General features: G+C 40.8%; 3 protein-coding genes across 5 annotated transcripts; 1 reads left to right on the forward strand and 2 right to left on the reverse strand.

Moving 5' to 3' along the window:
• Window positions 1-3,540: 3,540 nt before the first annotated feature.
• On the reverse strand, window positions 3,541-9,939 carry elovl4a (ELOVL fatty acid elongase 4a). The gene is made up of 7 exons (XM_046399658.1): window positions 9,706-9,939; window positions 8,688-8,770; window positions 7,951-8,138; window positions 7,105-7,185; window positions 6,363-6,534; window positions 5,911-6,038; window positions 3,541-5,757 (listed from the first exon to the last, which is right to left on the reverse strand). Exons 2-7 carry the CDS (start codon window positions 8,752-8,754, stop codon window positions 5,425-5,427), a joined length of 969 nt encoding a protein of 322 aa, XP_046255614.1. The 5' UTR covers window positions 8,755-8,770; window positions 9,706-9,939; the 3' UTR covers window positions 3,541-5,424.
• Window positions 9,940-10,945: 1,006 nt separating this feature from the next.
• On the forward strand, window positions 10,946-15,493 carry prelid3a (PRELI domain containing 3A). Of its 3 annotated transcripts, XM_046399661.1 has the most exons (7): window positions 10,946-11,301; window positions 11,643-11,811; window positions 12,018-12,107; window positions 12,423-12,493; window positions 12,659-12,761; window positions 13,040-13,120; window positions 13,282-13,418. In XM_046399661.1, the coding sequence occupies exons 1-6, from the start codon at window positions 11,270-11,272 to the stop codon at window positions 13,109-13,111; spliced, it is 537 nt and encodes a 178-aa protein (XP_046255617.1). In that variant the 5' UTR covers window positions 10,946-11,269; the 3' UTR covers window positions 13,112-13,120; window positions 13,282-13,418. The 3 variants fall into 3 exon arrangements, with proteins under 3 accessions (XP_046255617.1, XP_046255616.1, XP_046255615.1); XM_046399660.1 differs by lacking the exon at window positions 13,040-13,120 and having other exon boundaries at window positions 10,946-11,448; window positions 13,282-15,493; XM_046399659.1 differs by lacking the exon at window positions 13,040-13,120 and having other exon boundaries at window positions 13,282-15,493.
• On the reverse strand, window positions 15,271-22,654 carry fbxo32 (F-box protein 32). Its single transcript, XM_046399657.1, has 9 exons — window positions 22,365-22,654; window positions 21,704-21,825; window positions 21,287-21,336; window positions 21,063-21,155; window positions 18,589-18,682; window positions 17,773-17,957; window positions 17,471-17,653; window positions 16,784-16,927; window positions 15,271-16,637 (listed from the first exon to the last, which is right to left on the reverse strand). Exons 1-9 carry the CDS (start codon window positions 22,475-22,477, stop codon window positions 16,548-16,550), a joined length of 1,074 nt encoding a protein of 357 aa, XP_046255613.1. The 5' UTR covers window positions 22,478-22,654; the 3' UTR covers window positions 15,271-16,547.
• Window positions 22,655-25,348: the final 2,694 nt, after the last annotated feature.

Here is a 25,348-nt window from a genome sequence, read left to right on the forward strand (position 1 = left end):
TCACCTCTCCTGAGTTCCTCATAAACTCAAGGCATCTCTACTTTGATTAAATTACATTACAGTGGGTCAGACCGATATCAACAGTCATTTGGAGCATTAAATTCTTGTATATGTGCCAACAAGATAACACACACACACATCTGAAATAGCTCATGGCTGTTTAAAGATACAACGCAAAGGAGGCAGACTGGTGTTGCAAGTATCACCCCAGTGTGAGTCAAAGTTTGCAGAAAGTGCCAGGGATTGGCTCAGATTGAAAGCCAGGATTTGCTTTGCTCTGAAAGTTTTATGGCACTGATTTTAGCTTCTGACACAAGGCTTCAGTAACTACAGCTCTTATCCTCCTACTGTAACTCTGTGCAATGCATTTGTTCCTGTCGCTGCGAGGCTTTTACAGCACTTTATCTCCGTCTGTTCAGAAGCAAGACTGCTCTCTGTTTTAATCAAAATTTAATTGCTAGACAAGATGTTGCAGGGCCAATCAGCCAGTTCTGGACAACAATGATGATCCATTTTTTCTGAACAGGATAACAGATGGGGTCTTGCACTCCCTTTCACAGTGACACACACACACATTCATCACTTCCCCCACCTATCCTCTCCTTCTGCCACAGGACTATTCAGTCATTTGCTTGCATTAAAGTGACAGATGTCTGCATTACGGAGGCTCCCACATGCCAGACAAGAGGACTGATTCTGCTTAGTCTAATAGTAAAACAAAAGAAGGTTATGTTTGACTGAGAGAGTGTCATTTCATCCTCTGAGAAGACATTTGTTACTTTAATCACTAGGAAATGTTCAGACCTCATTCACTGTATCCCTTTAAAGTTTGCATTATTAATTCAGCTGTTTGAATTGAAACATATGCGTGTTCCAGATTTAATCGGTTTATATGAGAAACACAAACTGATTTTCACACTGGACTGAATCACCTTATCTTGTCTGTATCTCATCCCGTGAGAAGAAATGTTGAGGCTTTACATGAGCTTGACTGACATTTTCTGCAGTGATAATGAGACAATCAACAACAAATGTTGTTAATGTTTTCACTATTGTTTTTTATTAGTATGTGTCCATCTTCTTTAATAGTAAATCTTTCACTTCCCAGTCCTTCATCCAACACCATTTACTGGTGCAAAAGTAGCTGTGAGGGGGTGAGCGGGGGAGCTGATTAACATCCAGCATCTAAAAATATCACCCTCATTCATTTCACACTCACGAGTTTCTCTCTCACTTGCACTTTCTTTATTCTTCACAGACACCCTTAGCCAGGATCATCACAGTAACACCATGTGTAGCTGTGGATCCCAGGCGGTGTACTTGTCACTGCTAATGCGTAGTCAGGCATAATCTGCACAGACACTGTTGTAATTTCCATGCTTTGAATTGCAATGTATAGTGTTATTTAAAATGGTGTGTTAGCATGATTAGCACAAATGTGACTGTGATAAAGAGGGCTGGCAGCCTCAACGGGCCTCCACAACACAGTTAGTTTAGAGATTGTTGTTTTTTGCCTCAAACAGCAGTGTAAAAAATTTGCATTGCATCATTATTCAAAAATAAGGCTTAAAATAATGACATCACGTGACATGACGTCATGTAATGGATGAAAAAAACTTTTTTATGTTTTTAAGCTCCAGTGCTCCAGATATCAACTGAGTTTCTGACAGGGAGAAAAAAAATGTTACTTTGCTGTGAAATCCACATGGGATTTCAGTGAAGGAGGCGATTCTGCACAGATACAGACACACATTCAAACTGACATAAATGCTGGTGTCAGCATCTGCAGTGTGTATGTGCATGTGTACAGTACATGAAGACACATACACTTTTTGTACATTTTGATGTAATCTAGTCAGGACCAACATTTGAATAAAAACATTAGATTGGCTGACATGACATTAAAAAGACAAACATTTTGCTAATGAGACATAAAACCAACACATAACCCCTGAACTGCCACTCTGTTCTCAGACTAGGAATGCTCAGCAAGCCAAATCTGCCATTATTTTGATTATAAAACATGTGTAATAGCTTGCTATTTAAATAAAAGCACTGCAGGGCATTTGAGTGCCAATGTGATATCTTTATTTATCAGAGGAGACTGGAGGAAAGGGTTGCAATAACCAGAAGGATATGGGGTCACTGTCCAAGGCAAAGTTTACTGATGAGGGTATTGGTTTCTCTTACTGAATTGTGAAATTATTGCTCTGAGCTGAAAGATAACACAAACCACATCCATGTAACACCCCTCAGGCCTCCCACTCATAAACTCAGCCGGGGGGGGGGGGCATACAAATGTGTTTCTCAATCCTCTCCATGTATTACACAAGCACAAATGAAAACTCCACTCACACACACACACGCACACACACATGCTAACACAAACTATTAAATGCTGTTTCTCCAATGGGACAACGAGCAGTTTGAGGGGATGCAGTTGGTGGGGGTGGGAAGTCTTTTGGAGGATGGGTGGTGGTGGTGCAGACAGCTGCTGTATACAGTTACCATGGAAACCTTTGTCTACCTCTACAATTCGACAGGGATGAGCAGTGTCATAAATTTAAGTTTCAGACGTTTTTCTCTTTGTCTACAAAAGGTGTTGCCAGAGATTTACCTTTAAATCATGGCTATATTTTTATGCTTTTTTTATATCCTTTTGAAATTTGTCAAACAAACAATAAATGACTGTAGACATGGCAGACATGACCCCACCCTGTTCCAAGACCACACTTTCATACTGCTGCAGTTTTAAATGCCTATTTGCTATATATATAGGTTGTTGAAGAGGATGGGGTCTTTTTATGTCAGCAAAATATGAAACTGAGTTTTGGCAATACTACATAAATTTCACATTTGGAGTTTTTCATTTCTGAATGGCTTAGGAAAGCCAGTCCCAGCAATTTAAATTAAATTGCATTTAAGTAGAACTCAAATCAACTGTATAAGAAAATTCCCTTTTCAGTCTTGCAAATTTTTACTTACTATTTTAATACTTTAAAATTTTGGCTAAATATACTTAAAGTACTTCTCAAAATTTAAAGGAGTTAACTAATTAGGCTGATTGACTTTCAGTGTTAAAACATGTTTTAAAAGTGATAAAATTATTATCACGGATGCACTTGAAATGCAAGCAGTAATTTGATGTTGTAATTTGTGAACTTAGAGCTCAGCTACTTTACACATATTGAGTATTTTAATCAATGATGATATATCATGTATCAGTTTTACTTTAGTCTGTAAAACCAAAGTAATAACTGATGTTTCTAAATCCATTAAAAGTTTGATTATTAATGATTATGTTATTTTCATCATATCCTAAAATTCGTAAAAGTTTTTTATCTTGAGATGAAGTCATTTCCATATTTACATTGGATAGTTCAAAAGTGGGGGAACATAGTGATCATAATAGTACCTTTGAAGCCAAATTACTGTAATGCAACTAAGGTGCCCTCTAGTGGTGGAAAGCTAATATGCACATAGCTAAGATAATGACATTTCCAACATTAAGAAGTGGACAGTTAAATAAAGTGACAAAACATTTGTAGAGGCATTCAGTTTAATTCAGTTTGAAGAGAGTTCAAAGTTATGATAACTTAAAAAAACAAACAAACAAACAAAAAAAAACAGAAACAATGTGGACGTACAACTGTCCAAGTTAACAAGCTGGGAACATTCCCAAATGCGCAGTGTACAAAATATCACAATGTAATATGTACAACACAAAAAGAACACAAATACACAGACAAGCACTCTCAGTTAGATGGAAATTGGTATTTACATCAAAATAAATAGAAAGAAGCAATAAATAACATCAAAATGCGTTGGTTGATGGAGGACATAAAGCTGAATTTGCTGATATTAAGCCGATGGCTGATTTTTACCCATTATATTACAGGCAGAGCAGTTAGTCTTCATAGTGGTATAACATACACAGTCACTATAGAGGTTCACCAGCTCTCTTTGTATATAAATCATAAGCTTTATCTTTTTTAAATCCAAGCCCCCCCCCCAAATAAACTTACATTCAAGCCAGCTCAGGACACAGATTAGGCCTGAAAACTTAGACACAAAAAGATATTTGACTGAACATGGGAAATAAATGGTGCTTCAGATAGGCTTAGTTAAGTTGATAAAAACTGTCTGTTAGCTGGTTCTGACTTCTCCAAAAAAGGGAACCCAGAACACCACTTCCTCTTTGTTCGGCACACAACATTTTCACCAGCGTGTAAGACAAACAACAACATCTGAGAGGATCTAATATAAAAAGACAGGTAAACATCTGCAAAGACAAAACTCCACCAGCTTTTCCGTCCAAACGGGGAACACTGAGATAATCATCAGATCCATCATTTCTCTGGATAATATTCATCACATTACATTGTATTACATACAAGTAAGAACATATAAAACTTATCATGTTTGCATACAGAAATAGAAAAAAAAAATATTTTACCTTCTATGAACTACAGTAGATGATTATTCCATCGTAAACCAGTGACGGAACAATCCCATCCAAGTCTCAAAGGGTTGGAAATCTGTTTTGTTTTGGGGTTTTTTTTCTATTTCTACATACATCACTCCTCTGCTTATTGATTTATTTTCCTTCCTCAGAACTGTGTACTAACGGGGCGAAAGCTCAAAAGTGAGTGGCAGCTCAGTCCACAACTTAAATAAAATAAAAATAAATAAATAAATAAGACGACTCAAAAGACGACTCAACAAATGGGTGGATAATTGCAGAGGTGCCTACTCAGTAAGACAATGACTGTAAACTTAAGTCTCTCTCACATTAATCAGTATTCAATAATATCAATAATAACTATAATAAGATGAGGACAAAAACAACATGATACTGTACATTATCATCAGTTTTATATCTGTGAAGGTTAATAACATAAAATAATAAACTGACATGTTTGTGCGTGTGTTATGATGTGTATTCCTGTCTCAGTACAGCAGTGATCACTAATAACAATGATATATTGTCTTTATCAAGCAGCTCAGGCGCTTTTAATGTAGCTTTCCCAGCATGCCAAATGTGCCTGTAAACTCTTTTTCCTCTTCAGGCTCAGATGTTAGTAGCTGAAAGTCACTTTTTGAATCAGTACTTGGCACCACAATAAAGAGAAGGAATACTAAGTTCTATCCCGTAGCTTACACTACTATATTTTGGGTTAATTGTGATAGCGGTCACTGTAGGCAAGGCCTTTAACACCTCTCTCTAACAGAATGATCCTCAACACAAGCCTGTCTCATATTTATCTACAACAACTCAGATCATGGCTTAAATAAACACGTCACACTTTAAAGCATCCATCCATCTAAATCTTCCTCAAATTAAGTCTTTCATGTTTTAGTACTATCAACCTAGAACCAAACCAAAGACCCTACCTCACCTCTTCCTCTCTCGCTCCTCTTTCTCTAATCTCTTTTAGCCCTTCCTTTCCTCTTTCTTCTGCCAGAGTTCTCCTGGGGCTTCTCCTCTTTGCTCCCCATCACCACTGCTCCGTTAGCAGCCTTGCTGAGCCCATTGAGGGTCCCATTGGAGAGGGCCTTGCCTGTTTTGGAGGAGGAAGAGGAGGAGGAGGCATCACGCCTGGGCTGCTGGCGGCGGTATGTCTGGTAGTAGAAGTTGCCAAAGAGGATGATGAAGGTAATGGCGTAGCAGATGAGGGAGTAGTGCATCCAGTGGGGGAAGTCACAGTTGACATAGAGTGACAGGGCTGTGTGGCCGATGGTGACGTGGAACTGGATCTGAGACGCAAAGAGAGAAACAAAATCCCATTTTTACAAAGTATAATTATTTCACATCTTGTGATTCAGTTAGAGATTAAGTGTAAAATGTGAGGTAAGAGTAACCTTCCAAAATGTGGAGATAATTTGCCACATAGTAAGATAATATCTTACCATCTGGATGATGGTCAAGTACTTCTTCCACCACAGGTACTTCTGGATCTTAGGTCCACAGGAGGCCAGGCCATAATACAGGTACATCAAGACGTGAATTGCTGCATTCATGTGTGCACCAAAGAATGCTGTAAATAAAAGAAAACAAAATGGTCAATGTTATTATTATATTATTATTATTATATGTTGGGAAGTCCATTTGATAATCCATCCATAACTAAAAATAAATGGAAGCCACTGGACCTCTTAAAAATATGAAATCAATTACACAACTTAAGGTACACTGTGGAAACACATATAGTCTCCATCTTCATAATGTAGAGAACTCAGCATTACAGGACATATTGATCTCAGTTTTTTTCATTGTGGATTCAAAAATATGTTAAGCCATAGGTACGCACATGCACAGGACATAAAGTAGAAATTTGAAATCTGTAGCATGGAATACTCACACTGTCCTCCTGCCACCCATTTGATGCCAATCCACCAGAGCGTGAACATGGTGCAGTGGTGGTAGACATGCAGGAAAGTAACTTGGTTAAATTTTTTCCTCAGGATGAAAAACACCGTGTCCAGATACTCGATGCCCTTAGAGATGAAATACCACCACAGAGCTCCTGCCACCTGTCTCAGACAGGAACATGAGAAATGGTTTGAAGGAAGAAGCCAGGCACAGGTGGAGGAGGGATTAACAAAAAAAAAAACAAGGAAACACAAACAGCTGGAGAACTAAAGGAGCAGTTCTTTTTGGACTTCTAACCCTTTTATGGTCTAGTCTAGTCTACAGCATCCTAATCCCAAGGGTCACCTGAGACCGACTTGAGTGTGTCACACGTGTAACTACGTCATGGAGCAGCAGGAAGGTAGGTGAAACTCAACACCTTCCATGATTACTTTTCCAGCATGCACTTTTCCTGATAACAGGAGTAGAGTCCAAATGAATGGAAGCTTATCACGTTTCCAAAGCCACTGACACTGAAGCTCCACATGCATGCTGAAAAGGGTTTTCTTAATCATGTCTATGTACAGTAGGGCACCGCAGTAAAAATAGATTTATCTGTGAAACATGTTATGTAGTAGTAATTTAGCAAAGGTGCCTTGTTTCTGGTGGTTCAATCCATTCTTGTAAATGTTCCATTTTGAATTAATTCATGTGTCTTTCTATGTGTGTCCACAATGTCCTGCAGCACTCACCCTGACTTCATTGGGGTCGTCTGAATAGTTGACTGGTTGACAAATATAACTATAGCTTGCTGCCCGCGCTGCCATAAACAGCTAGAAATAACAAGAGAAAATAGTTAGTGAATGGCTGATAAACGGACAAAGACAGAACCACACAATGAGTGACAATGAGAGGAATAAAAATAGAACCTGGATACACAGTAATAAGGTTAGTTTAAACCCAGGGGCCAAAACTGCTGCTGTAATACACAGGATATGAACAAAAGTATTGGGACAATATTACCCCAACAGGCACTTTAATGACATCACATTCTGAATACACAGACAGCTTTGCAGCTATAACAGCTTCCACTCTTCTGAGCAGGATTTCCACAAGATTTTGGAGTGTTTCTGTGGAAATGTTTGCCCCTTCATGCAGTAGAGCATTTGTGAGGTCAGAGACCGAAAGGCCTGTTTTGAAATCTCCATCCTGTTTGATGGGGTTGAGGTCAGGGCTCTGCGCAGGTCAGTCAAGTTCTTCTTTACCGTCCATGTCTTTATGGAGCTTACTTTGTGCACTGGGGCACAGTCATGCTGGAATAGAAAAGGGTCTTCCCCAAACTGTTACCACAAAGTAGGAAGCATAGCATTGTCCAAAATGTCTTGGTATGCTGAAGCATTAAGGGTTCCCTTTACTGGAAGTAAGGGGCCCAGCCCAACACCTGAAAACAACCCTGTCCCAATACTTTTGTCTATATAGTATATGTACTACATCTGAATGGATGGTTGTGGTTTGGGAGAAGACTTCTGCAGATTAAACTTACTTCCAACCGTTTTTTAACATTCATATAAACAAATTTGTCCCTAAAAGTAACCTACCTCTTTAAAGATGAAGAAGTTGAGGAAGACCATGCTGAAGTTGTAAACAACGAGGGTTTTGCGAAGCTGGAAGGGCTCTCTGTTCTTCATGTATTTGGGCCCCAACCAGAGGAACAGCAGGTAGGAGGTGCTGATGGCCAGTGTGGGCAGGGGGTTGTCCATTAGAGGCCATTTCTCCACTCGCTTGTCTGTGAGACAGATGTTCTCATCGCATTATATAACTACTCTTAATGTTCCCATAACACTGACATAGTGTGGGTTCAGTGTCAGTCTATTCAAAGGAGACTGCAGCTCAAAACAGGTGCAGAGTACAGATGCCAGATTTTGTCCCAAGCTGACCCGTCTGGAGGTCGGTTTGGTGTAGACACTGTTGTCTAAAGGACTATGTGATACTTTCAGAATGCTATGCTGTATGCGAGTGTGAGTTTTAACTCTCTTTGTGAGGTTTAAGATACCGTATCCATTCAAATGTTTTTCATTACACTGATTTGGCAGGTGATTTAGATGTGTGATCATTTGTTAATTTCATTTACAAATTCCAGTTCAGTTACAAGAAGCAGGCTCCTGGATAATTTTTTAACTGGAGGAATGTACCGTAACCTAGAAGTATACAAAGTGTAAGTGCACAAAAAAAAGCATTTACTTACATGTAACACCATTTCTCTCTCTCTCTATAAAAAAATAAAAAAAAAAAACTCTTACACTGACTCTCAGACATGACTGAAATAGATAATTACCTGCAATATTTAGGGTCCATTTGTAGAATTCTATGGTGTCATTGATCAAATGAGTCACAATCTCCATGGCTGTGGCCGCTGACCTGAAATGACATAAGACAGACGTGAGAGGGCCTCTAAACTCTCATCTTTAACTGAATAGAGCAGGATCCTCCAGGAGATCAGTAATCAACAATGCATGTTTTTTATAAACAATTTATATTTCTATCACGCGTGTGAGAGCAAAATAACGGAGCCCAGGCCAACAGAACGGCAGCTGTAGGCCTGTAGGAGTGTGTGGCCCGATGAGGCCATGATAGATGTGCTATAAGCTTCACTGCGCACAAAGGAAGGGAGCACCGATGGGCAGAGCGCATGTGTCAGCAGATTTTTTTTTTTTTTGGCTTGAGCGGCCACCAGCCAACCTGGTCAGCTCTGCGTGAGGGGGAAGCCTCGTGCCCCACTTTTACGTTGAAATGGGTCATCTCCTACATATACTGCCAGACTGACGCATAGGCTGACAAGCGGCGGAGTGCACAGTCATACACACGGTGTGTTTTAACGCTCCTGTATGAATGACGCCCGTCCCCCTCACTCTCTCTCTTTCTGTTTCTCCAGCCGGGAGCCGATCAAGCGCTGCTGCAGCATCTGCTTTTAGTCCCGCACACGCTCTCTGCATAAACTGCCCTGAGAATGAACTAAATATTACCGTTTGAATAAACATTTGATTACAGCTTTAATTTCTAAAAGTCTCAGTCTGACGTATTTGTAATAAGACTGTCAACAACTTGAATGGCGAATTTGGACTCTGCGGCATGCGGTCCGGCCTTCAATTAGGCTGCACGAGCCAGGTCCTCTTATCAATATGATTTCTCAAAAACGCTTGAGTTTTTTCCGTCCGAGATCTGCAAACCAGTGCGATTACTGTCCATGAAAAGACAACATCAACAATGAGACTGCGCACAGGCAACATTTAGTCGCCGGAACATCGACATTGGTCTCGCCTTCTACGTGCGGATGAGGATGCTTATCACCTTACCGTGTCGGTGCTTAAAAAAAATCCGCCTGTAATGACATTCAGTGCAAGGTCATACAGTGTGCGTTATTCCGGCTGGTAGTCGGCTAAGCTTGTTTTCTATAGGTTGAGTAATTGTTCAATATCCAGTGTTAAATGAACGGACAGCTGAACAAACGGCGATAGCATGAATTTCCCGTTAAGGGACCACACTGGCCTCCACTGTGCGTCTGCTCCTATGAATTGCTCCTCAGATCCCCTCAGCACCAGCGGCAAGGCAAACGTAATACAACTAACGTTTCCGGTCAAACTTTCAAAATAGAATGTTCAACACATGTCCTTACTGCAAAGAAGAAAAGAACATTTATGTTTTCATGGCCATAAAACAAAATTTTAAATTATAATACCACTACTACTGCTAATAATAATGAGGATGATGATGATGATAGCGTTAACTTTATATGACTATCAGTAACAATTCAACCACACACATGTTTTATTGTTGAAATCCTTTAAGTCCAAATTTAAATGTGACTTTAGGGGGTTGTGTCAGTAACATTGGTTATAGTATTTTACTTTTATTTTAAATGTATTTTATTTTGTTATTATTATTTTACTGCTGGAGTTTGAGCTCATGTTTAGCGTTTACCATTTCAGTCTCCGAATGTTTTATTTGAAAACAGGATCACTGTATTTCCTGTTTGGTTCTTTCTCTCTGTGTGTAGCTTGATGTAGCTCTGCGCCTTTGCAGACACTTCACGGGATGATGGAAAGATGCTCTGCGCATGCGCAGAGATTGAGGCGGATGCAGCAGCAGGGCTACATCAGTTTGTCAAGTTGCTTAATGGCATACAAAGCAGTGTGCTCGCCTTCAAAATAAAACTGAATGAAAACTGAAAAATGAATTGAAATAATTACTGGTTAGCGTAAACAGTGGTGGACTTGATACATTGAAAGTAGAACTGTAAAATAGATAAAAGAGGCCATATATTGCACGTTGTTTATTATAATGGTATATAGTATTAAAGTTATTTTTATCACAGCAACTGTTGACCGACTTGTGCAATTTCGTGTAAACAAAGACACTTCCAAAATCATTTGTCTCATATTGTATGATGTTTCTAAAATCTTCGACTCCAAATCTCCATCAGATGTTGCAAAAGCTGAGGATGATGTCGATTAAACACAAGCCGCGATGGCTATCAGGTCACCAAAATGGTTTTATTTTGAAATCCTTGACCAGAACCTTGTATCTCACTATGTCTGACTCGATATTTGGTGGCTGTGGTGTTGCACCGGCTTCCCTCGTCCTTTACTGTGCGAGACATTTGTTGTTATCGATAAATTACATGTTTTCTGTGACACTGGAATCAGCAGCACATACTGGACAGTCTTTACGCAAGGTTGCTTTGCGAAGAAACGCGGGTATGCGCTTTCTGGGTTAACTTCAGTGACGGTCGTGAGCTTCCATCATAGGCCCTATCTCTGATTATTGGGACTAGTTCCTCTTAGCACAATGGTCCGGTGAAATACAGTTTCGGCTCACGGATGGTTTTTCAACGATAAGGTCTAGCCTGAATTTTGGAATATGAAGATTTGGAGCACTGAACATGTTTTCAGGTTGGTCACATCGGGGTTTATTCATGAAGCAGAATGAGCTGGTGTGTTATTGCGGGGTTAAGGGCGATGGGACCTTCAGCCTCGTTAACTGAGTTTCAGTGCATCTGAATTTAATTTAACTCAGCAGCTCCTGGCATTCCAACTCAGGTCAGTAAATTCCACCTGTTCTGAAGGTGGGTAAGCTTTTAACACCAGGACTCAGTCACAGTTTTGACAAGCACAAAGGCTAAGGGAAGTGTACACTGTGTTTTATAACCCAGTGCAATTGATTTCGTCAGGAGGTCATGAAACACATCCCTTTATGCTCCCCATCTTGTTATGTTGTGCTGTTTTGTGTGCAGGTACCCATGGGAGACAGTGATCAAGGCTGCCATGAGGAAGTACCCAAACCCCATGAACCCAAACGTGGTGGGGGTGGATGTGCTGGACCGTAGTCTCGATGAAGAGGGACGCCTGCACAGCCACAGACTCCTCAGCACAGAGTGGGGCCTCCCGGCCATCGTGCGAGCGGTCAGTCATCATCACAAACACACACACACAAATATGTAAGCATATGTTTCACTCTCGTTGTCGAAGTATCTTCTCACCTGTTGTGCTGTAGAAACACGTAACAGCAGGCAGAATGTGTCCATCTATCAAGGCAAGAAGCAGAAGTGGGCCCTTACACATGTCAAGGCTTATGTTACTGTACTTACTGTGTATTACTGTCTTCATAGATACTGGGAACCAGCCAGACGCAGACATATGTGAAGGAACACTCTATAGTGGACCCAGAGGAGAAAAAGATGGAGCTGTGCTCAACAAATGTAAGTGTAAACTGCATCTGACTGCCAGTCACGACTTCAGTCAGCATTAGTTACAGCTCCGTTAGCAATGTGCAGAGAAAAACATCATCAAAATGTGTCACTGCTGCTGGACCAACTGTGAAATTAAATCCACTGTGATGCACAACAATAGGCTGCTTCTCTCATAAATAAAAAACAAAGCATAATTCACATGAAATACTATGGTACACTGTAATAGCGATTCCTTTTCCCAAATTAACAGTATGTGCTCTCTTTCCGTCATATTCGTCCACGTTTCCCATTAATGAAGAACTCCAAATGTATTTTATATTCCAGATTACTCTCACCAACCTGATCTCAGTGGATGAGAGGCTTCTTTACAGGCCACACCCAGACAACCCTGACGTGTGAGTACATTGTACCTTTTATTCACTGAGCGTGACCGTACACGCAGGGACAGGAACCAGAAGGAGTTAGACACTGTGTTCTTGCAGGTACACGGTGTTGGTTGCACTGTTCGTTCTTCGTGTCGTCTTCCAGTAATCATGCTCTCTCCCTCCCCCGCTCCTCAGCACTGTCCTGACCCAGGAGGCCATCATCACAGTCAAGGGAGTGAGCCTGAGCAGTTACCTGGAGGGGATGATGGCCAGGAGAATGTCAGCTAACGCCAGGAAGGTAAGGCAGAATAAGGACAGCACATTTCCTCTCATTCATGCACTGATTTCATCTGATTGCATGTAGTCTTAACTTGGAAGTGATTAAGGTATTGCTGATGATTTCTTTGCATGTCTCCTAATTGGCGCTTTCCTGTCTCTGTTAGTTTCTTTGCTGTTCCAGGGCAAGTTTACTGGCTATGCAGTGAAAGGTTTATATTCCAGTGGTGTTCATCTGACTGTCTCTTTCTGTGTATGACCTGAGTGTCTTTAACTCTGTTTTTCTGTGTGAATCTGTAGGGTTGGGATGCTATTGAGTGGATTATTCAGAACTCTGAAAGAGAGAACGTACCTCTCTGTGACATGTACTAACTCTAACTGGTAACTCTTTTCTTTCTTTGGCACCTTTTGTCCATCAGCGTTGCCAGATAATTATAAGAATGCCACTCTTTTCTTTTTTCTCAAAAGTACATATTCTTCTAGTATATTGTTTGCATGCATGTGTCACATAATGCTCAGTGAACGTTTGTTTGCACACACAGGACTGCAGTTCCATGGTGACGACTACTTTTCCAGGCTACACCTCACAAACCACTGGGGATTCTGAGCATCTCAGGATCGCCAGCAGTTGGTGTCAATACCATCTGGGAGGTTTTGTTGGGTTTTCACCCCACACAGCCCCTCTCACCTCTGGAGTACATGCACAGGAAGCTCAGACAGGCAGTGAAGTGCTGCCAAAGCTCGATGGTTATCACAGAGTGTTCAAGATGGATTTAAGAGTGGGTCCATGTCTGCTGAATGTGGTTCATTGCTAAGTCAGTACTCAATAACCCATTAACAACAATTTTAATCAAGGCAAGTGAGGATAACAGGACAGTTTCCTTACATATGTTAGACAAGTTCTGCTGCAGAGTAAACAAATGGTTTAACTTAATTCAAAGGTGCTGCTGCCACAGGGTCGTATCCATATCATGAACCCATCTGACCTCACTGATTTGAATATAATACGACTATTCCACATTTCCTTTGCTCTCATGTCGCATCTCAGCAGAAGAGAAAGGATGCAGGAGGTACATGCGCACACTTTTTAGAAAACAATGTATGGTACAACGACAATATGCAACAAACTTTGTAACTTTTGTTTGAACTGATGTATGTCTTCGGTAATGTCAAGCACTGGTGACTCCTAAGGCAGGAGTTCTGCCTTAGGAGGCTCAAATTGTAGTGGGGGGGGCACGGGCATTATTAAGATGTAGAACATAAGCTAGCTAGCTATGTAGCTAGCTATAAAATTGCTAGTTCAGCTTAGATAGAAATTCAGAGTAATTATATTGATGGGGATGTGACAATAACATTGCCTTCTTGTTAAGCTGTCTCAGCAACAATACACAGACACCTTTCTGAATTAGAATTAATGGATAGTATTGTCTTAAACCAGCAGTTGTGGAGCTGCTGGTGAGGAAGGTGAGGATGACGTATTCACTTTTGGGATCAGTGTAATAAAAAAAAAAATTGACAGTCTTTGTGGGCAGAATCGCCCATCTGTCAGGACTGAACGTGGTGCCTGTGTGTTATAGCTTTGGCAGCCATAACATTCATGCCTTTGCCAGTCTTACACATGATGCTTCCCAAATGTTGACCTACTACACAGAAGCTACCTACACACCCTGAACAGCAGGGTAGTACTGAATGTGCAATGCTGCAGTGGGAGGTACACACAATTACAGTGACTCATACGCTAAATCATATTTCATATTTTGAAAAATGTTTACAGATTATTTGTATAAATATTATTTATTTAAAACATGGTGTAAACCAGCAGTGAATTATTAGAATTATTATTAATTGTAATATTGTTAATTATTGTTTATATTGTTTGGTCGCCATGAAAACAATAAGTTGCATTTGCTTCGTTAATTTTAACCTCAAATGTTGTCCTGCTGCAAAACAAATTAAAGCAAACATTTGAGAAAATGACATTGTTGAAACAATATTTGTTGTTGATAAAACTGAGCTCATTGTTTCATATCCTCTGTGTCATTATGCAGCTGGCATGCCTAATTAAGACTAATTCCCTGGGGTTCCTCTCACTTATCTTAAGGTAGTCAGTGCCTCCCTTACAATTGTATGAGTTGGGTGATTTGCTTTCCTTTTATCAACATTTTGTTTTGTTTTTAATTAGAGATCCTCAGCTTGTTGTTTCATCGTTGAAGCACTGTTTCAGTTCACTCTGCTCCAGTAAGAAACACTCAGGTCGGAACAACAGTAAGAAAAACATTTGTTCAGTTTGTTGTTAGGATGTCCTGATGGTGGTGCAAAATACCAACAGTACCCAAACTCATTTATTTTTCCGTAGCATCACCTTGCAGTTCACCGCTTGTCCAGTAGAGGGCATTAGTTTACCGTTAGCAGCAGGTAAACCTAAAGTCTAGGAAGAAAATGTTTAACCACTGTTCTACATGATGCTTTAGTGTGCCAAGAAAAGTCACATTAAAGGTGAGGACTACAAATAAATGAATAGAGAGAAGATGCAGAGGTTATTCTCTTTTATTAATTCAACTGATCATGAACAGAACACATTGCATAGCATGTACATCAGTCTTCACTGTCTGAGCAGTGATAGCGGAAAGTCTGTGTCAAATTACACCTTTATTCCAAAACTTCCACCCCTTCAAACCCAATACTGCAAGCTGAGCCACTTGCCAGAATCTCAGCAAATAAATAACTAAACTCAATCAGCTGGGTGTTTAAAAATAAAAAAAAAAAAAAAAAAAAAAAAAGAAAAGAAAATCATGCAGGAGGCTACAGAAATATAAGATACTTTAGAAAGTCAACTTTGGTGTCAGAGCATCAGACCTTCAATAATACTCATTTGTAAATGAGGCATTTGTTGATAAAACAGCATCAAGATCAGAAAAGATTGCAAATGATGATAATTAAGCCGTACCAGATTCATGATAAAGGCGCACACCACTGTTATACTAACTTCAATATCTTTGGTAATACTGCACTCATATGCTGTTGCTATAGAAGCCACAGCAGAAAATTAACACACAATAAAAAAAAAAAAAAGAAAACAAAAAACAAGTCATATCAAATCTTTATAAAAGTGAAAAATGAAGCAAAATAGAAAACATACTGCGGTGTGTCAACATATCAAAGAATCATTACTGTTACTATTAACACATTCGACTACATTCATTATCCCTTAGGTGCTGCAGCATCAACAACAAACTGAACATTACTGCAAACTTCAGCTGACGCTTTACATCTCCCTACGTGAGCAGGCCTTGTGATATATTAAAGAAATCTCAATTTCAAACATTGAAACAGAGCGCTTGAATAATACTCCCTGTGTTGAACAAGCAAACATTTGAAATACAAAAACAATATCAAATTCTCCAAAACCTTGGGGTGGGGTGGGGGGGTGGGGTGACGTGTCCACATCTAAGCTCAGGTTTACTGTTGAGGCGTAATTTCAAGAACGCAACAAAGTAAGACCAAACTCTGAGAGCCGCGCGTTTCCTTTATCCACTGCTCCTCCCTCCTCTGTAGACAAGCCGACTGCTCCTACGTCACTTTTCCTCTCGGTCACATGCACTCACCTTCAGCAGTGAACTCTTCCCCCAAGCCTCTGCACGCCTTCAAAAGAGACATGATTGCATAATTGTCCCGGTGCGTGAGCCCCCTCCAGTCACACCTCAACTAAACACACACCCAGGAATTGATTGTGCTATTAAACAAAAACAATATTGTACATTCATATGTACAGTATGTACAGTCAGTTCATCTGCTTTTATGGGGGGGGTCAGAAGTTGAAAAGGTTGATAAAGTCCTGAGGGGAGAGGGACATGGTGCAGCTTTCTGGATTGTTGGCTGTGCACGGATGGTTTGTGTCCTGTGAAAAGAAGCAAAGACACACATCAATCAATATGTTTTTCTCTTTTATCTTCTAAGTCCAACTTCACTAGTGTTAACATTGTAGTTTCTTATCCACTTTGATCAAGTGCAAAGTGAAAAGACAAAAAAAAAAAAACACACCACCTTCCAGAAAAGGATGTGACAGTGTGTGCAGAAGTGCAGGGTGTCACTGTATTGCTCTCTGTGAGGATAGCAGCGGCTCAGCTTGAAGTACATCTTCTTCCACTCCAAGTGACCTTTATCTGACACCATCAGCCGCTTTCGGATCTGAAGAAGAGGAACACACACAAACTTTAAGACATGACCCAAGGAGAGAAAAATGCTTTGAAATATCAACTTTAATCTTAGCTTTCATGAGAAATTCTTCTGCGCACCAATTCAGTACCTCACACACACAAAATAACTACTCAAAAGTTGGGAGGTTTCACTTATATTACAGGACTAAGTTTTGGCCCATAGCTTTACTGTAACCTACTTTAGCTTAAAGCCTGAGACTGCCTCACATGCTTATCAAGTGCATGCTTTTGAGCGTGGTGACGGGTTAATCCAGTGTCAGTTAGCACACAGAGCAGCCTGCCATTTTCCAGTAGCAAGTCTGGTTTATCAGAGATGCGTGACCTCCTTGTCAAATGATTTTCATGACATGTATGTCCAAAAGACGGCCAGGCCATCATGTTCTTAATGACTTGCCTGGTTAAATAAATTTCAAATATAAAACATATTTGTAAAGAAAAGTGAGGAAGACAACTAGGAAGAGTTCACCATTCTCATTCTACACATATTTAGGGAGCACCCATCATTTCTACGTGCCTGCCTGTCTGTGAAGTGGTACTGGCACAGTCTCTTCCACAGCAGCCGATCCTCAGTGAGGGCCCCCAGCTCAGGGCACACCTGGCCCAGGCTGACCAGATCCCTGCCGTCCGACAGACGCTGCATGATGTTCAGCTGCAGACTGGCAGGCAGGTCAGTCAGAGTCATGCCTGTAGACGTGGGCTGAAGAAAATGGCAGTCAAAAAGTTTAGGAATATAAAAGACTTCTATTTCTATTAAATACCCTACATTTTCCATCATAAGAACACATCTATGGGTTTGCATTTTGTGTAGACGCTTACCCTATTGATCTGGATGTTGTCCAGCTGCTGCTGCCACTGCATGATGTTCTCCATGCGGTGCACCCAGATGTTGATGTTCCCCACCAGGACAGACTTGCCCATGTCCTGAACAAGACCACACAGCGAGATGTAAAGCATCTGCAGCAGCTCCTTGATGGGACGAACGTTCTGCTGGTCATCAAGAACTGAGAAGGAAGACAAGAAATCTAATATTCACTCAACTCCCTTCAAGACTGAAAAGTGTGACTGTAAAGCCTGGGTGTTACAGAGAATTTAACAGCTACCAAACAAATGGCTGAAGATTGTTGTGAATCACCTATACACACATTATTAAACCAAATGTTTTGGAGTGGCTGGACTCTCCTCCTGTGGTGCTCATGATATTGGGCCAACAAGTGTCATAACACCACCTAAACAACCTGAATGTCTGTTTAGCAGAGGGAACATTTAGTTTACACTGTGGCTTGCAGAAGAGTCTGGTGACTGTCAGTGTTTTTCACCGTGTCATTATAGCACTAAATTTACTCCCCAGTCTTCTTTAGATGTGGTCAGGGCTCATTTCCTCACCTACTGGTGCAAACAAGAGCACAGGAAGGCTTCATCTTTTCTCTACGTTCATTGTGTGTGTCTACCTCTCCATAACCAACAATAAAGAAAATGAAATAAACTCAATGAAGGCGAACTGTGCGCCTGTGTATCTCTGTGCATCTAAGAATTAGACAGACCACATCAGAAAGACGAAACCTTTGGACACATAAAGGGGAGAAACTGAGAAGCAAACTGGTTGAGTGACTTTAAACGAGCGACGAGGCTCACCTTTCTGTACCACTCTCTCCAGAATATTCATGTAGTTTTTCTGCGCCACTCCGCTGAGCGAGGGGAGCTGGGACTTGGCGATAAGCTCCAGGAGCTAGAGACAGCAAGAAAGAAACACAACATAAATTTCATCCCATCAGCTGCTGAGACTCTCTGTTCCTTTGCCTCATTACTTGATGTTTGTTATGCTGCATTCTTACAAAGGCACTTGCGCTACTAATAATAAATGCTGCCCAGAACAAAATCTGGAGCCATTCCACCTGGTCATTACTCTCAGCTGAAGCTGGATCCAACAACCATAGAACAACATTCTTCCCTCTTGGTGTCTTTAGGGGAAGAAGCTACTGGAAAGGTGTTGGACAACAGCCCAGACTGTCAACAACGTCCGCCTCCACAAACAAGCTTTTAATCATTTGACTCCTGATCCTCCTGTCATGTGAATTAGTTGAATCATTTGACAGAGAGTGTGTGCACTTGTGGTTCCATCCATGTTTGTGTTGCGTGTGTATATGTAGGTCTGACAGGTTGTTGCCGTTGGCTAGTGGACAAACAGCGGCTTCCAGGTTGGCATGTCTGGCTTGTCACAGATGCTATGACATCATGGAGAAACACCCCCCACCCCGAGTCCAGAGCTTGTGACCTTTGTCATCATATCAACATCAACATATTGTGGGGCACTTTCTGGTAAACGGGATACTTGGCAGTGCTAGTAGGTTAAGTTATGAGAACTTTCCTCATTGCATACTTCTATTCTAAGTAAGCATTCCACCAAATCCTAAATGAGACCTTGATAAGTTTGGGAGTCTGAATAATACCCAAATTTGAACTGAATTACATTCTCACCCTCCCTGTCTGTTTTACCAAGTTTAAGCTTCTTTGCTCTCTCCTGGCTCCCTTTTTCCATTCTTTCCAGCACCATTCCTAAAACCTAATCCCATGCCCCTCTTCTTTTAGCAGCTCATCAAGTGTTCCTCTCTTTGTAGAGCAGCCGGGCAGAACAACGTGCGTTTCCGTATCTACTTTTAGCCCCCGCTGTTTGCTAAACTGCACTTCATACCTTGGCGTGCAGCTCATATTTTCCACAAACACACCAACAGTATTCAAAGCAGTGCATCTTACTTAACATACAATTGTATTGCTAAAACACATTCAAGTTTCTGTCTCCTTGAAGTAACCTCCATTTGTCTGCTCTGAGAAGAGAGACGACCACTTGTTGTCTCTGTGTGGATGAACCTGATCTGTGTAACTGAGAGGGAGTTAAATGAACCCACAAATGCCATCAGACACAACAAGAGAAGAGCAGTGACCCAGGACAGCGTGTCCAGACTAGATGCTCGTGTTACGCAGCCATATTGTTCTTTGGGCTTACTACACTACACTGCACTCGTTAGCTGGAGCCTACACTAAAAGGTCAATCCAAACCTTCAACAGACACAGACACAAATGGCCATCTGTGGAAAATTAAGGGAAAGGGATTAAAAACTTTGGTTGCTCGTGGAATAGTATGTTATTTTGTGTTCTGATGACTCAGGAATATCATAATTATTACAATGACATAACTGTTTACGCTTGTGTTTATGACTGCAGATGAAAACAACAAAAACAGCCATAAACCGTGATCCCCTGTAATATCATTGCCCTGCAAAAACAGGAAATTGCTATGTCTCATCCTGATCCCAGCATATTCATTAGGATGGCAGTTAAATAAGAGAGAGAGAGAAGTTCAAGAGAATTGTGAGACGTTTGTGTATGCGTGTGTATGTTTGTGGGTCTGAATCACCTGACAACCACCCGTCGGGTGGTCGCACCTCACCACACAGCTGTCACCCCCCTCCACCAGCAGAGGAGAACACGCGCACATGCAGCTCTCAGCTCACATGCGAGAACATGTGGGAGAGCTGGTGTTTGCCTCAGTGTGGGGACACTCTGATGTGGACGGGGGAAAAGCTCTCTATCAAGCTCTATCAGTATCCCATCATGATATGATGAAGGTTGATGAATGTTGATGATGTCACCTCCCCCCGTAGAAATTTGTCACAAAGCCATTTGGCATCCTTAAAGCAAACGCTATGCATATAGTGGGATGTTTGAAGGGTCCAACATAGTGCAACACTTCAATTCAGACTCACATGAAACCCTTAAAGTGAATTAACTGGGTAACAAATGAGATCTGATTATGCAGCTTTGCTTCAACTCAGTTCAGGGATGCCAAATGGCTTTATCAATCATATTACAACAAAACAGCATGTGATGTCACACTATCCAACCACGGACACACACATACACTCCCTCGGTCGGTATCACCACTATTGAGAGAATCTTGTCTGCAGAGCATTGATAAGAACCTGGCAAAAGCCTACACACCCTCTTAACCTTAACCCTTTCTCTGCCACCAGCAAAACTATTAACAACCGCAGAGAAGGAGAAACAAAAGGGACAGAAGGAACTGGAGAGACAGAAAGATGAGGACTCACTCTGACAACGTAATTAAATCTCCTCGTGTCCTTGATGGCGCTGCAGAAATCTAAGCGGTTGAAGGCCTCTCCCAGCGTACAATATCCATGGCGCTGAGAGAATTTAATTATCAGGGTATTAGATTGTGATCCTCAGCAGGAGAATAGAGTTTTCTCAGCATGTTTACATTAGCAATGATGATATGAAAAGTTGATGTGAAACTAAATGAGCTGTTGTTTGTTACCTCCTTGGTGCTTCCTTTATGAACATAAATCCACTTTTCCCTGTGGAAATCTGTGAAAAAACAGAATGTCAATGTTGGTGGCCTGCCCTCATTAAGCAGTTTATAAGCACTGTGACAAATGCACACTCACATATCACAAATACGATAAAATTTCAGAGGGAAAATAGTTATTGAAATAGAGTTTACAAAATGATGGAAAATTAATCATAAACAATTCTATTAGGGAAGACTTCCCCTCATGAATGTTACATAACATCCTCATGAGCCTCTGCGGCTAATATTTTCAGGACAGCACCTAGCATATATATATTATTACGTGATTTATAACACCACACATAAAACAGCAACATGTTATCCTTTGCATATTTATACCGCAAACCAGACTGTGTGGCTCTCTCTCTCTCTCTCGTGACTCACAGGGGACCTTGGTGTTGTTGTTCATCAGGTCCTTTTTCCTCTTCTTGGCAGCCATGTCGTAGCCGAGAGAGAGCAGCAGGTTCTCCTTGTTGAAACACTCCTCCTCCTCGGCTTTGCAGAAGCTGGGAAAACACAAAGATCCAAAATTCATTAAAGGCATCATTTTCTCTCAGTGCAGGCTTCACATGTAGCACACTATAGCAGTGTTTTCTTCTGAGAACAGAGAACTCACTCTGGCATCAAAGCAAAGGTATCAAATATATTTCTAACTGCCTTTGTTGTGCTTGTGCTTTAACTGCACCCGCAGGCCATGTTAAAGGCTTCTCGTGTTGAAAGTCAGTGTAGTCATTTTGAAAAGTGGACAGACTCAATAGATGTTTAGTTAATCCTCTCACTTGTTGTCAGGTTATTAATAGCTTAGCGATTAGCCTGTAAAAGAAACACGACCCCGGAAAAACCTACAGAATGTCTGTCACCCTGAGCCTTTGTTCATAATGCAGTTTCGAACTTCCTTTAAAATGTCTCCCCTCCTCCCCGTCCATCCTTCTCTAACTAAAAAGTGATGGCGCATTTTTTTTTTACATTTATTTTTTGTTATCAGTTGCGCAATTTTAACAAACTGTTGATGAAGACATTTCTCAGGACTTGTTTAATGACAAACCTCTCCACGGAGACATTGTTGTTTTTGTCGTCTGTTGTTGTCTTTTTCCATCCCTCCTCGGTTTTAACCCAACTCTGACCCGGTGACCTCCAGTCCTGTCCGAGGAAAGGCATCTCGGTTCGGTGACGTTGAGTTAAACAAATCTAAATATATAGATATGTATATCAGGAAATAGTCCCTGTTTGTGTAAAGATGTATCTCCCCTCGAAAACGCTTTGTCCCGCAAGTGTTTCTAGCCTACTGTTGCCATTGCGCAGCTCTTCTTATATGCCCAACTCAAACCCGGAAATACACGAGGCCCGCCCACTTTGGAAACTTCTCTGCAACACGTGGCTTTGTTTATCAACTTCAGCGTTGCAAAACGTCCTGGAGAAAAGAGCAGAGGTAACAAAAGTTTTCATGTAATGGTAATGTAAAGGCGTAGGAAATTCGTTATACGCTACGAATGTTTTAGAAAAGGGTTTTCTGGATGTTGAATGCTTGAGAGATAATTATGTAACTGTTTGGGCTGTGACCAGGGCTGCACAGTAACTGCATTTACACTCAAGACCAGTACATCAGTACACCAGTAGTTTTTTTTTTTGTCTGTGTGGTCGTTTTGCATCTATTAAGCCATGTCACTGATTTCCCAAGAAGAAAATGAAACGTCATAAACAGCCTCTGGCAAAAAACACATTCCCATCTTATAAAATACAGTGTATTGTTAGAGGTCAAAGACCATGAAACCCACACAGGTGAGTTTTGTGGCTGGTTAGTCATGCCCAGGTTTGAGTTGTGTAAAGCTAATTAGAAGAAAACTAACAAGAGAAGGAATACCTCTTAAGCTACTGGTCGTGACAGGGATTCACTGATGAGAACTGATTCTTACATACATGAACTGCAGCCTGCTTCTGACTTTGCTATAGATCCCACTGAGTACTTGTATACATCAATTCAGCATATATAGACACTATAACAATACAGTTGCTCTGCAGTTTTAATGGCTAGTGCATTAGTGTTGATAATAGTAAGCTCTGTTCAGGCAGTGTTTTTCCCCTGCTTGTCGGTACTGTCTTTACCTGACTACAAAGGGGAAAAAAAATCAGTCTCACAGTAATGTGGATGTAAAGTCCCCTGATTCTTAGTCACTCACAGCAGTATAAATAGATCAAGTTGTCCTTTGGATTCCTCTGGAGTATTAAGTTGCATTGTGGATTGCATGGGAGTGTGTGTTTGTGTGTGTCTGTGTTGTGTGTGTGTGTGTGCAGGAGGAGGGGTCATGGGGGCTACCATTGTATTTAAATTTTCCCAAAACAGCACTATGGGGTTCATGAACACTGGATGTGGGTATTTTGTTTATTTTGGACTATGTAATGTTTAACTAAGCTTGTCCAGGCCACTGGGTCAACTCTTATCAGCTTAATTAAACACATGACATATTTAGACACTCATCTGTGAGACTTTTTGGAACCAAGTTCCAAGTGTGTATCTGTTTGTTTATGGCCATATTAGCCTTTCTCATGTCACTTAACCTTTCATAATGCTCTCATATGCAGTCACTGTGAAGTCAATATTTCCACGTCTATTGTTATGGTGAAAGATCAGGAAATATTGTCTATTGACTTTGGCGTTCATTATCAGCTTACAATAGGACTGCTACTAAATGTCAATAGGGAAATGCTAATTGTTAATATCTCACTTAAACCCAAACACACACTGATGTCATGTGACTGCTGATGTAAAGGGGCTAAAGTTCGCTTCCTAAAACTCCTGCAGCATGAGAAAGACATTGCGTATATATTCTCAGTGAAAAGCCACGGTGGTGTGTGTGTGTGTGTGTGTGTGTGTGTGTGTGTGTGTGTGCGTGTGCGTGTGTGTGTATGTGTGTATGCTCACAGCTCTGTATTGAGTCAGTGAGAGGGGGTATTTTCAGAGTAGTCATAATTCATGACACGCTATACAATCTGCAAAACATGTCAGCAGCACATGGTGCAAAACGAGTTTGCACTTCTTCCAAGAACCAACAGGCTAACATTTTTGTATCTAGTGCTTGTGTTGGGACACTTCCTGTGTGCCTAGCATGATTAGACTTGCGAATGTGGCTGAGGTGTGTTTTGCTCTGCAGACCTATGACTTGATGGTTACAGACTACCGTTTAGTGCTATGAAGTTAGCTCATTTAGACTAGGATTCAGTTGATTCCATTTCTTATCTTCTTCTTTTCAGTTTTATGTCATTTGTGACATTCACAAAATGGTAAAGGTGGAAGTATGGACAGTAGTTTTCATATTACGGACTACTTCCTGGACTGCCTCATACTAGCACATACTTGCACATGTATATTTATGCTGCACATGCTAGAACTGGCTTCTTTATTTATTTTTTTTATCTTTTTCTCAAATCTTTAGTTTTTATATTGTATTTGTATTTAGCTTATATATTCTATTTTTACCTAGCTTATATTTTAATTTTTTATTCAACTCTTCATTTCATATTTTTATATTCTGCTTATTGCTTCTGGGACCTGAGTCCTAATGTCGTACCATAAACATGTAAATGTGAGCTGGTATGCCAATAAAGTTCCTTGATCCTTGATTCAGCTAAAGAGCATTTCAGTCTCAGCTTTAGTGAAATGACTGAATACATCCAAACATCACTGCACTGTTCATTACAGAGCCTGTGTTGCTGAACCTTTTGGAACAGGTGCTTCTGTGGCCTCATCACATGAGAATATATCAACACACACTGGGCAGATGTAGTCTGACTAGATGTATTGATCATGACTTACAGTTGCAGCCATTGCAGAGATGACTTACACTGACCGTTTCCTATGTGGTTAGCCATAACCAGAGTCAGAGTGATGTTTGTAAAAAAATAAAAAGTAGAACTTAAATACTAAAAATTATTATTCTGTGAACTAAAGGGGGTGTACAGTAATGTGCACAGTGTTGTGAGTCCCTAAAGTCTAATTGAGTCTATTTTCAGAGCAGGCTAGACTACATGGTG

Source organism: Scatophagus argus, chromosome 9, assembly GCF_020382885.2.
Source record: "Scatophagus argus isolate fScaArg1 chromosome 9, fScaArg1.pri, whole genome shotgun sequence".
NCBI classification, from domain to species: Eukaryota; Metazoa; Chordata; class Actinopteri; family Scatophagidae; genus Scatophagus; species Scatophagus argus.

What these genes read in the sequence shown, in the direction of transcription:
- elovl4a (XM_046399658.1), bottom strand. Translation starts at nt 8,754, where the DNA reads ATGGAGATTGTGACTCATTTGATCAATGACACCATAGAATTCTACAAA. An exon ending in ACTTCTTCATCTTTAAAGAG is followed by an intron (nt 7,186 to 7,950) that starts GTAGGTTACTTT and finishes TGTTATTTCTAG; the next exon opens with CTGTTTATGGCAGCGCGGGC. An exon ending in ACGACCCCAATGAAGTCAGG is followed by an intron (nt 6,535 to 7,104) that starts GTGAGTGCTGCA and finishes TGTCTGAGACAG; the next exon opens with GTGGCAGGAGCTCTGTGGTG.
- fbxo32 (XM_046399657.1), bottom strand. Translation starts at nt 22,477, where the DNA reads ATGCCTTTCCTCGGACAGGACTGGAGGTCACCGGGTCAGAGTTGGGTT. An exon ending in ATAAAGGAAGCACCAAGGAG is followed by an intron (nt 21,156 to 21,286) that starts GTAACAAACAAC and finishes AAATTCTCTCAG; the next exon opens with CGCCATGGATATTGTACGCT. An exon ending in GTCACATCCTTTTCTGGAAG is followed by an intron (nt 16,638 to 16,783) that starts GTGGTGTGTTTT and finishes TTCTTTTCACAG; the next exon opens with GACACAAACCATCCGTGCAC.
- prelid3a (XM_046399659.1), top strand. Translation starts at nt 11,270, where the DNA reads ATGAAGATTTGGAGCACTGAACATGTTTTCAG. An exon ending in TGGAGCTGTGCTCAACAAAT is followed by an intron (nt 12,108 to 12,422) that starts GTAAGTGTAAAC and finishes TTTATATTCCAG; the next exon opens with ATTACTCTCACCAACCTGAT. An exon ending in TGTCAGCTAACGCCAGGAAG is followed by an intron (nt 12,762 to 13,281) that starts GTAAGGCAGAAT and finishes TTGCACACACAG; the next exon opens with GACTGCAGTTCCATGGTGAC.